General features: G+C 42.1%; 1 protein-coding gene across 1 annotated transcript in view; it reads left to right on the top strand.

The window, feature by feature from the left end:
* Nucleotides 1-3,140: 3,140 nt before the first annotated feature.
* METTL24 (methyltransferase like 24) overlaps nt 3,141-12,609 on the top strand; it is a 95,418-nt gene continuing 85,949 nt past the window's right edge. The window contains exon 1 of the mRNA XM_039870309.1: nt 3,141-3,458. Within this exon, the coding sequence (XP_039726243.1) occupies nt 3,141-3,458 (318 nt within the window). The remainder of the gene's footprint in view (nt 3,459-12,609) is intronic.

Below are 12,609 nucleotides of genomic sequence, written 5' to 3'. Positions count from 1 at the left end.
ACTTCGTGGAAGTGAGAATCCTTGACTGTCAGCCTGTTTTCTCTCCGGACAGTTTGTAATTAAAAGTTGCCACATTAACATCTATGGACAGCAGGGGTTCTCAACTTCAGCTCTATTGACATTTTGGGCTGGATAATTCTTTGTGGAAAGCTACCCTTTGTATTGGAGGATGTTTGCAGCATCCCTGTTTTCTACCCACTAGATGCCAGTAGCATCCTCCCCCACCATCTCCTGTTGTAACAATGAAAAATGTCTCTAGAAATTTGCCACGGGTCCCCTGAGAGGCAAAATTACCTCTGCTTGAGAACCACTGCACTACAGCTTGTATGCAAATTGAAATTCATGGTTTCTAGGAGATTAGCAGCAAAAATGTTCTGTTTCATTCATTTTGCTGGCTGAAACCTCAAGGAGGATATAATTTGTGATCTGATGAAAGCTGCTTTTGTGGTTTACTGACCTGTGCGTTTAATTAACCAATGTACGACTCAATGGTTAATGATTATCTGCATTTTTGAAACATATCCAGAAACGACCCAGACAAGTTCAACTTTATGAGAAAAGCAAAGGTCATGAATGAAAGATTGCTTGTCAGCTATGACAGTGATCACATTTGCCTCTCCAGTCTGCCAACTGACCCATTTCACTATTCATTATCGTCCATGACACAGGGAAATATTTTGTGAAAGTTAAAAATGGGAGATTTCTTCTTAGAAACTTAATGATGCTACATACATATAAACGGTTTTTTTATTAGTAATAAACACATAGAAACAGTTGCAAAAGATAGGAAAAAAATGCAGTATTTAAATATTGCATTTTATTTAGATTTCTTCTCATAATGGAAACATTATTAGAGAATCATAGACATGAGATAAGGGAAAATATAAGGTCATCTTGTCCATTCTCTTCAAGAGCTACACTGTTCTGTGTGTCTGTCCCCTTTACCCCCATTCCAGAGTCTTATAAAATATCTCCATTTTAATAACATAGGCTACTCCTCTTGTTTTTCCTCTGGAGAGTAACTCAACAGATGAGCAGAGGGCATACATTAGTGGTATCATAATTTTCAAAAGATTATGGCACTATGTTGGTTGCATAGAAAAGAAAAATATTGAATCTGCAACAGACATAGGTGATCCAGCTTTATGAAGCACAATAAAAATTGTGTCTTAAATAAGATTACACAATTATACACCTTAATAGAGTGTGCTTGTGGACTCTTGCGTCTTAATGGTTGTTTCTTGCATTGTCGGGTACTCCTAATTCCAGAGAAGACTGTATAAAATATTTACAAATCTCCTTATACTTTCTCATATTTACCTACCTTGGAATCAATACTTAAATTTTGTTTTGCATGATAACACCCAGGATTTTTTTAAATGGTAAATAATAGAAAATCATTACTATTAATTGAGTACCTTCTGTGGTCCAGGTATAACTTGGGTACTAATCATATAATATTGTATGCACTCTTTGTAGTCTTACTAGATATACAGGTCTATCTATATGTAAGAAAACTGAGGCTCAGAGAGGTTAAGTACTTTGTCCAAAGTCTCACAGCTTCTGAAAGGCAGAATCTTGATTCAAGACATACTTCAAGTCTGATACTGCAGCTTAAGTTGTTTAAATAGACACAGGATGTGAGGTTTTCTCTTTGAGTTTGTGTCAGGAAAAAATGTACTTGCTTGGGTTCTTTAAAACAGAGCCCATCTGCAACAGCTGGAGGGTTGCTTCTAAGAAAAAAAAGTCAATTCATAATGAAACACTGAGGAGCCTGAGGACCTGGCGTGCCCAGAGAATGGCTAGATTGGATTAAGAAGTCTTGCTCCATGTGAGGAAATAGCCCAAGCGCTTTGTACAGTGACAAAGAATAAATTGGGTCTTTCGTAAGCCAGAGGGATTTTAGAAAGGAGGGCTCCCAGATGGAAAATTCCCGAAATTCAAATGAGATGTGGTGGGAGGGGGTTCCATATTTGGTCTGTGTTATCCTTTCTGCAGGCTGCTAAGCGGGGAGGATAGGTCAGCAGGGGTAGTCTCGCATGGAAGCATAAAAAATGAAAATGTAAAGCATGAAAAAATGTGGCCAGAGCTAAAGAAAACCGAAATCCAAACCTAAGCCTAAACCCCAAACCCAAACCGCAAACCGGTTGTGGGAAAGAATTTTACGAACGATTGAGAATGAAACAGCCAACACTGGACTTCAGGCTGTGAACGTTCAGTCTGATTAATTAAGGTCAAGGTGGTGATGAAAATACCAGCTGGGGAGCATTTTGCCGAAAGATGAATTTGTCCCTCTGTATCTCTGCAAGACAGCAGGGAGGTGTGTGAGCGGAGCTAAATTAATTTGATTTACATCATGCCATGGTAACTTCTGTTCTCTCTCCCTGCTGTCAGATGTCTTAGCTAGCATTTCCCCTCTCCTTCACCCCCCTCCCTCACCCCCCATTTCATAACACGGAGAGAAAGCGCCGATTGGCTTCAGGCAGAATTTAGAAATGGAACAACTCTAATTTGATTATTCTGCACTGAACGGGCGCTATTCTTTCCTCCCCTCTCCCTTCTTTCTTGAGGGAGAGAAGTTGTGAACCTGAGCATAAATGCGATGTATTTTTATATTGTTCTTAATGGCATAAACTGCTTGAAATCGGAACTTGTTCATTATAGCGAAACCTGGCAGCTCACCTAGCCTCATCCCGTGTTTCTTCATCAAAACTAATACTAGAAAATGAAGTTATGGCCCAGGATCCCTCCCATTAGGAATGCGCTTTTTCTGAACGTGTAGCTTGCAGCTCTGCTAGGCTCTGGAGGCCTGAACGTGTAGCCTGCAGCTCTGCTAGGCTCAGGGACCCCCGAGGTAAGGCTGGGCTCTGGCTCTTGCCCAGCCGAACCGCCTGCTTCCCTGGGACCTCGCCTAGCCTGCCGCCCCTCGCCCCTTACAGCGGCCGGGCGCGCTCGGCAGGCAGGATAAGGTTACGCGGAGGTTTCTTTGGACGGGAGGATGGGAGGCGGGTCCGAGTCCGCTCCCGGGCCCTCGGGGGAGTTCCCACAGTTGGCAGCTCGGGACAGCCGGGCCACATCCTTGCTGCCGGCCGGGCGCCGCGCGCGGGCCGCCGAGCGCAGCGCCGGGGTCGGCCCGGGCCATGGCGAGGGAGAGGCCGCCCGGGAGGGGCTGCGGCGCCCTGAGCCGCTGTCTGCTCGGCGCCGCGCTGCTGCTCGGCCTGCGGCTCTGCGCGGAGCTGCGACGCGCCGGGCCCCGGTCCCCAGCCCGCAGCGCCCCGCCAGGCCCGGTGCCCCGGCCGCCCGCGCCGCACCTGCCACCCGCGCCCGGCCCGCCGCGCGGCGCCAGCAGGAGGCAGGTGACCTACGTGCGCAGCGGGCGCCGAGCGCCGCCGGGGGGCGGCGGGAGCGGGACGCCGGAGCCGGGCTGCTGTGCCCCGCGCGGGCTTCCCCGCCGTAAGGTCAGTTGCGAACTGTGCGGTCTTGGGCCTTAGACCCGAGTTCTCCTCTCTGATCGCTCTGCGGCACCTTCTGCTCCCGGCTTCGCGGGCTGCCCCACTGAGACCTTTAAAAAAGTCGTAATCCTGCGCGCTCGCAGGCGACTCCACTGGTAGCATCCTTCAGTGCCCAGACATAATGAAGTGAGACAGCAGAGTTCATTCACTATCCAACCACTATTTGCGGAGCATCCACTCTGTGCCAGGCTCCCTGCACTGGGGGCATCCAGCAGTGAAGCCCTGTTCTCACCGAGCTTAAATTTTAGTGAGGGGAGAGTATGGGTGGTGGGCATGGAAAGGAAAAGAAAGAAGTTGTGGTTCTGTACTTTCCCCAATTTTCTCCTCGAGTCCTGGCCAAAGCTGGGTGGATATCCACTGCGAATGGCTTTTCACCTCCTTCATCGCGGTGATGAAGATTCACTCTCCAGCTGAATTTCCCTTGAGTTCCGCTGCAGACGGCAAGGTGGCTGGCGCGGGGTGAGAAGTCAAGCCCCCCGCACCACTTAATGGGGAGTTAATTGAAACCTGTAGGACTGAAGTAATAACCTGGGTTTGTCTTACAACACTTGACAGTGTTGGTCTTCCTATCTCATTAACTTCTTGGCTCACATTTCACTAAGTAGTTCAGTTTCAACCTCTCATTATTAAGCCTCTGGCCTCCTTTCCTCCTTTTGGAGCTCAATAATTTACTTGGTACTTGGGAGTGAAAAGATTAAGAACTACAGGTATGAACTTGCCTGGTCCTTATACCCATCAACCCCAACCACATACTTTGAGGCAACTTCTTTGTTGCCTGGCTTTTCCTCTTTTCTTTTAAACATCTCTCTCCCCCTTCCCCACCACCCCTCCTCTGAGAGAGAAAGAAAGAAAAAGAAAAAAACCTCTTCCTTTGACTCTCTGCTACATTCTTTAGTTTTCTAGTTCTAACCTACTTTTCAATATCACGTCTCCTCCACCAATTGTTTCTTCTGCTTTCCTCTCCCCGACCTCCTCTTCAAGCCTTGCCCTCTGTCTTTTCACACCACTGCTGTCCCTGTCTACACCATCAGTGTTATCTTCCTGGATAAGCTCAAATACTTTTCCCTAGCTCCCAAACCTCAATTCCTATATAAAGTCATAATTTGCTCTTCCAGAAGAATGCAGCCACTTCTTTCTCCATGCTCCTAATGCATGTCCCATTACAACATGTTATGCATCCAGCACACTTTTGCTAAGGGTTTACCAAGTCCTGTATCAGGTGCTGGGGGCATAAAATGAGTTTAAAGTCTAGTGGGGGAGGCACTCAGCACAAGCTTCTAATAATGTGACCAGTGCTATAATTAAGGTCTTCAACTTTACCCAATGAGAGGGAACATTTGACCTAGGACTTGATATTTTGTAAGACTTCAGGCTCTTTTGTCCCCCTGGATGTCCTCAAATGTCCTATCCTTGATAACTCAACCCCCTGCACTTTTCCTTTCACATCCGCTCTCAGCCTCCATTGTTTCTGTTGTCACCTGTCCAAGAATCACTCTTAGTCTCCGCTTCGGACAACAGTGTCTATAACTGGAGCTTGTCCTGTAAATGGAAAAGTTTGGAATGCACAGACTCAGAAGGTCTCTAGAGGGGAAGTTCACATCCATCACCTTTAGGAAGCTTCAGTGATCCAAGCTGGAGGTGGTGATGTCTTGGAGCTGGTGGTGGAAATGGAGGTGTGGTTGATTCTGGATCTATTCTAAAGGTAGATGAGGAAGTAGTTTTTGTTGTTGTCGTTTAGTTTTTTGGTTTGGGAGTAATGGATGGAAATCAAGAGTTTGGTTTTAAACATGTTGAGTTTGAGATATCTTTTAGGCATCCAGGTGAAAATGTCAAATTGGCAGCTGGAGTTGGAGGAAATGTTCAGGCTGAAGACAGAGTTGTGGGGATCATCAGTGTACAGTGGCGCCAAAGCCGTGAGACCATAGAGATCAACTGGAGAGTGAGGGTGGCTATCAAAGATGAAAGCCTCAAATCTGAGCCCTGGGGCTCAGTGTTATTAAAATTAAATTAGAAAAAAAACCAAAAGGAAATATTTGTATAGTCTGGTGTGTTGTAAGCACGCAATAATGGTAACTTTAATTTTCACTAATCTGTTCCAGGTCTTTAGCCTCAGCCATCTCCCAGTTGTAATTTGTTGTTATAACCTGTTTCCATTCCTCTGTCTTATGCTGATTCTTTTCACCCGCAGGGCCTCCATCCTCCTTTCCTATGATTCATGCCCTTTCCATCTTTGAACATTCAGGTCAAGGTTATCACCTGGAAACCTTCCTATATCAATCCTACTTCCATGCTGATCTTCCCCCAATTTGGGGTGACAACGGAAATGCATTCTGAGTTGTGAGTTGCTTTGCAAATATTGCTACCTAGTAATCTATTTCAGATTGAATGTTTTGTCTCCAGAGTTGTTTTTGATGGGAAGGATTGTGTTTTCCAAAGTGACCCCTAGTAAATGCTTACTCCTGAGACACCAATACGTAAAAAATAGAAGAATCTGTTTCAACCTATTATGTGTAACTCTAAATTTAGTCTTTGGTTAAAAAAATATAAGAAAGAAGTGATGAGTTTATTGCTATTTTTAAAATATTGTTTAAATTTTCAGTCTCTTAAGGAAAAATTTCCCTGGATTTCCTATCTATCTATCTATCTATCTATTTATCTATATCTATCTATCTATCTAAATATCTATCTATCTATCTATCTATCTATCTATCTATCTATCTATCTATCTGTCTATCTATTTATTTAGCTGTTTAGTTATTTATTTACTTATTCTCTGGGTATACATTCTGACTTTCCCAAATTCCTAGATAGTGGGAATCTTGAATTTGTTTTTTTCCCATTTTGATTGAATTAAAATGTTCCTCAAAACTGGAAAGATCAGTTATCTGATCTGTTCTGTCACTTCTGGGGAACAGAGAGCTCAATATCCCTTATCCCCCCTGTGAGACAAATCTTGTTCCTTTTTAGCCTCCTGTCAAGATGTGCTGAAGTATAAGCTAAATACACCATTAAAAATCAATATAATTAAAATTTGGAAGTTATGTGTTAAACTCCTTGGATCTTATTTTATTTAACCTCTGTTTGTTGAGAATAACGATAAACAATGTTGTTTAGGTTCTTGGTTACTTGCCATAGGCACCTACCAAATTGGTGAAGGAGAAAAAGTTCCATTCTATTTTGAAGATGGCTTTCTGGGTGAATGAAAACCTGCATGAAATAATTGGGTTGCCGAGTGTTTCTTGTCAACATGCTTCCTCTGCAGGTGTTAGAGGCACAAAAATTCAGCAATTATATTGCCACTTTAATCATAGCTATGCTTCTCTTAAAGAAAATAATCTGTTATAAAAAAGAGAAGTGAAATTTAGTCCTCATAATTCTTTCCCTCTTGCCTCATCCCTTCTTTCACTAAGCCATGCAAGAACTAGCTCTAAATATTAAATCCTCTTTCATATCAGGGATTCTAATCTTAGAGCACTGTGAAATGAGGGCTAATGATACATAATGGATAAGTACTGCACCTTTTTATTAGGACTAGGCTGGAACCCATATATTTTTGTATATTATAGAGGCTTTAAGCAGTCTATCAGAGCTCTGTCTTCTAATTCTGCATACTACACATGCATAAAAATATCACCATAATTCTTTTCTTTCCCTCCTCCTTGTTTTCTGTCTATGTTACTCCCTGGTTTTTCTTTACTATGATTACATGGGTCAAGCTTTTTGGGGGGTGTTTACAGTGGACTAAGATATGGTCTCTATGATTTATGCTCCTTTATGCAGTCTTGGATAGATGTTTCTCTTACATATTGGCAATCCACCTAAAAGACAGCAGCAAAATATATGGCTCATTTGCACAGGAGAGGCACTCATACAGGAGCCAAGCTTCCTGAAGAAATTTCTTCTCTCTTATCAAAGATATTTTCCTGACATTTAATATGTTGGATAGAAAAGTGACTTCTGAGTCACAGAGCCATGGAACCCAGCGATGTGCTGGCTTGGTTTGTTAGTCATAGATCTTTTGGAACAGCGTGTCAGAAAGAAAGAAAGAAACAAAGCTGTTTCCTCTCCTCTTGAAAACCATATGGCAAAATTTGGTTTTTATCACTTATCGTCTTCCTTTTAGTTTTCTAATTCTGTGATTATCATTAGGAAGAAAGAGGAAAAATGGCATAGTACCCCTCTTGATAGATCCAACTGCCTTAGAAATCCTTATTCTTTGCAAAATACTTGAAGGTAGATTTGAATTGCTTGTGAAATATAGCCCAGCAGTCGTTCCCAGTGCTCAGGGTTTTGCTGTGTACCTACACTTCTGTCCGTCAGGGAACAACATTAATCAATCCCATCACACTGTCCTCAGGAGGCAAAGCATTTTCATTTTAAACAAAGTCGTTGAGGGTAATTGAATGCTCTCCAGCAATATGTGGGTGTGAAATAGCAGTTGCTTAGTTTTGCAGAGAAAGGCAGGTTTCGATTAAAACTTTGATGTGCCTTCAAGAGGGAATGGGCCTCTGTACTCCCTCCAAACCCCGCAGTTCCTCAGAGAGCATTCTGTGGGCAAAGGAACAGCTAATGGAGGTTCCATTGTTTTTCAGCAATTGCTGGTAGAGCTTTTAGGTTTTTGAGTGCAATTTGTCCAGTCCATTTTCTCCAAGGAAAAGAAAGCCTTATCAGTTTTCTTGAATTGGATTTCCTTTTTAGTCTGTGAAGAGAATCAGAGCTGTGTAGGTAAACTGAAGACTGCTGAGAGTGGTATTTGAATTTTTCCATCTGTGCTATGATACCTTTGGAGTCCCCCTGCTTATAAGTAGTTTGGCTCTTTATTTTGTGATTCATAGAAAGTAATAGGAGCCTACTTCATTTACCACGAGACCCACACTAAAGCAGGAATCTACCAGCGTTGATAAGCTCTGTTAACCTAAAATAAAATCCAAAGAGAGAGGCAACAAGTGTTTATTCGAGATCAAAGAATAGCTGTTTGAGAAGAACGGATTCTGGCAGACACCCAAATAGTGTTTCAATTATGGGGTGAGGGTAATGGGTTTTTATGAGAAAAGGAAGAGAAATAATTACGTAAATAGAAGAAAGGAATTTCTATTGGTGTTAACAAGCTAATTTACTCTTTAGCTATACATGGCTGGTTACCAGTTCTAAAGAATGTCCGTTATTATCAGTCCTTGTGAGAGGAGGTCTGTTTTCTTGTTAGCTTTATAAGCAGTTGTTTGTAACACAACATGGGCTTGACCCAGTCCAAAGGTTATTTTGGCCAAGTCAAACATTCCATAGTTTCATGTAGCAATACGTTCAAGGCCTTTCCTCTGGGATGGCGACTCTGTCTCAGCTTTTTAAAAAGAAGCCCTTGAGTTCTCGTTGGTTCCATTAATGGTCAAAGGAGTTTTATGCTAAAAGATGATGGGAAAATTTGCTGCCCAAGAAGCATTTTTATCCTACTCAAATGACAGTAACATAATTGAGTTTCATGAGCCTTACAGTCTAGGACCATATATAATTTAAACTAATAGCAAGCTGGGTTGTTAGTTGATGGCACAGGGGGTAAACTTGACCTATGAAGAATTTTGTTTGAGCCACATAGTGTTTTCAGTATTGGAGCATAAATGTCTTTAGATGAGGCATATGGTGTCCAGTGGAGTGCAGCTCAGCACTCTCTCCAAACCTGTTTGATCTCTGAAGGCATTTGAAGTTGCAACCCCTGAACCAGATGTCAAAATTAACAACCGTTTTTCCTATAAAGTGACAGCGAGGTTAATGCTGTTAACACGCAATGGCAGCATGACACATAAATACTAGATGCACCAAAGCTGAGGGTCCTTTTAAGTCATTCCTAGTAAAGAAAGATGAGTTATCTAAGACTGGAATTGGATACTGGGGAGAGTAAAATTGTAGGAGAGTATGCTTAATTAATATAATGTTCCTTTGGTTGCAAACAAGAAAAATAGACTCTGGCCTAGCTTAAGAAAAAAAAATAGAAAGAAAAAAATTATTGAGAACACTTGGGAATTTTTCACTGAATTGGATGAAGAGTTAAGTGACCACCATGTGGAGGAGAGAGAAGGAGTAGGGCTGCTCTGAAAACCCCACTTTTCCTTGACCTTCTCTCTAAAGTGCTACCATAACCAGACTCACCTCCTTCAACTTCCAGCCCAGCCTCTTAGATTTTCACCCTAGATCAGCTAGCTCTAGCCGCAAGTCATAAACATAGCGCAAGAACCCCTCTCTATCATGGAAGCCATTCTTAGAGAAAGGGGGAACTTTCTCTAAGTTACCGCAAGAAGTCAAGTTCTTGGCGTTCCTTAAGTATTCAGTATAATTATTGCACGGTTTTGTCTATAGGTTTTTAAGATCCTCATATTTTATTCTATTATTTTAATGAGTCCAGTTCAGGGATCTTGGACCTGAGCACCTAGAAATAGAGTGTAGGTTTTTTGTTTTGTTTTAATAATAATCCCAGAGCCTGGATCTATGCTTCTGTGTGAGTGTGTGTATTTCTTTATTAGTTAACTGTTTATTCAGTTGGGTATATGCACACAAGCTCTATGTCGATGCAATATTTTTCTTTCTTTTTTTCTTTTCCTTTTTTGTTTGTTTGTTTAGGAAAGTTATTTGTGAGGACTTTTAATAGAGAAAGTAATATAATTAGTATGCAGCCTACGATCTCAGTTAGGGTTCTTAAACCAAAATTAGTCTTATGTTCTTTGTTTGATTTTTTTTTTTTCCGTCAATGCAGGGAGAGTTTGCCAAAAAAGATATGAAAAATTCTTCAGAGTATATGAGTACAGCCCCGTTTTCAGCTGGCTAGTTTGGGATTCTTTAACGTAGAGTTATCAGGACTGTCTGGGTTGCAAGTGACTCAACCCAACTGAAACTAGTAAAAACGGAGATTCATTGGAAGGGCCCTTGGGTAGAACTGAAGGAAGAGCTGTCTGAAATAAGGAAGGCTCTGGGAACTTGATTATAGACTGACATGAACACTGAAGACCTGTTATCTGTAGTGCTCATTACTGCAGATGGAGTGGGTATTTATCATTCTTTTTGATCACACCTTTGGATTTCCTTCCTGTGTTTAGGGAATTCACCTTCCTAAGAAAAAAGCCCCCAAATTTTTTTCCCAACTTTTCCTTGAACCTAAAGTGCATCCAATGTAACCTAGGCCTCACCATTCAGAAACACCTATATGAGAGTTTGGATTGCACCTTAGAAATTCAAGTGGCACAAGGACCATGGAGCGGCAGGCAGAGTGGCTGAGGCTCTAGTGAAGGCACCAGGCATCCAGGTGGTGAAATGAGCTGTAGTGTCTGTGCCCAGCGGTGGGGCAGTGCAGTCTACACTGGTGTGTATGGTGGTGTTCCTGCCTTTAAGATTCTGTAAACAAATAAATCTTTAATCAATTTATTTTCTACTTAACTAGCCAGAGTGGTTTCTATTATTTACAACTAAGAACTTGGGCAGATCAATAAATTAGAACTGACAATTTGGAAGGTTACAACTCTAACTTTCCCTCTTCAGTTTTGCTTGGTCTGTTTAATTCATATTTTGGAATGTGATGATTGGGGTCCAAGTGAACTATGGGCCGAGGCACCTTTCCCTGACAAGATAATAATATTTAGCATCAGATACTAAATTACACAAATCTGCTAAGTTATCACTAAAGACAGCAAGCCTTTTTTCATGGCCCCATTTGTCTGTGATATGGGGCAGGAAGGCCCAGTTTATGCTATGATGGCGAACAACCCTGAAATCTCAGGGCTCATCCTAACAAAGGTGTGTTTCTTGCTCATGTTATGTATCCATTCCTGGTTGTCGGGCGTGGAGTGTTGCTCTGTGCTGTCATTCTCCTCTCTCTGGACCCCAGGCTGGCATCACAGCCACCATCTGGAGCACTGCCCGTCACCTCGGCAGAGAGGTGAATGCTCTGGAGAATCTTGCATGGCATTATCAAATGCCCTGGCTGGAAGCCACATATAGCACTCCTGCTCACAGTCCAATGGCCAGAGCTGGTTGCTGGGCCCTACCCAGTGTAGGAGGACAAAGGCCTGCCATGTGCTCAGAAGTCAGAGAGCTGGAAATGTCTGGCGAGCAGCACTTGTGGCCACTGCAGTATCTTTCAGTCATCCATACCTAAATGGACATCGTCTAGGTCATGTTTCACGTTTGCTGTTTTGAACGCTTTGCTGATTATGCACATTCGACAGTATTAAATAAAGCATGGGAAGCTCTTTTCAGAGGCCTAGATCTAAAATGAAGCAGACATATGAATTTAACAGAACAGCGAAATAAAACAAGACTCAATTTACATCTTCTAAACAGTGTTGTGGCGTGTCCTGGAGTTTGTTAAATGCAGTGATTCTTGTTGACATTGTTTATGTTAGACTCTTTGCACAGAGCAGTAAGGGGATGATGGTTTGCAGGTCTTTTTTTTTTTTTTCCCCCCCTGGGGAAAAAAAGCAAGTTATTTGAATAAATAAAGTCATAAGTGTGAATAAGCTGAAGGCCTCTGGTGAGATGAATCAAACTCCATGCTAAAGTCCATTTTCATGGTGATCATTTTTAGTTGGAGCAAATTGAAAGAGTTCCAAATGTGTTTTCAGAATCTGGCCACAAATCAGAGGCAATATTCATATTGTATAATGTTGTCATATTGTGCACAATATGACAGCAAGTAGTTTTATTTTTCATCTACTTTGAGTGAAGCACAACAAATCACTTAAAAATTCTAATTAGCAAAATCTATGCTTATTGAGCACAGAGTGATTAGATCATATGTAGAAGGAGACCTCTTCATTCAGCAGTTTTGGAAATAATATGGGAGAAACCAGTGAAGGTACCACATGAAATCCTTATGTGGATTTGCAAATAGCATGCAACTATGTTATTTTGATGCAGACTCACCTGTAAAATGGGATATTTTTACATTTGATGTCAGAATTTTAAATTCTGCTCCTCTACTTACTGGATGCGGACAAGCGGCATACTCTGTCTGAACTCCAGTTTCCTCCTTTGTAAAAAAGTAGTAGTACTTAACTCACAGGGTTGCTGTGAAGATTAAACAAGAACGCTAGGTGAAAGCACTGCCTGTGGGAAT

Source organism: Pteropus medius, unplaced genomic scaffold (assembly GCF_902729225.1).
Source record: "Pteropus medius unplaced genomic scaffold, Ma_sr-lr_union100, whole genome shotgun sequence".
Taxonomy (NCBI): Eukaryota; Metazoa; Chordata; class Mammalia; order Chiroptera; family Pteropodidae; genus Pteropus; species Pteropus medius.
Note: the sequence above shows the minus strand (reverse complement) of the source record. Positions and strands in the feature narration are given on the sequence as shown.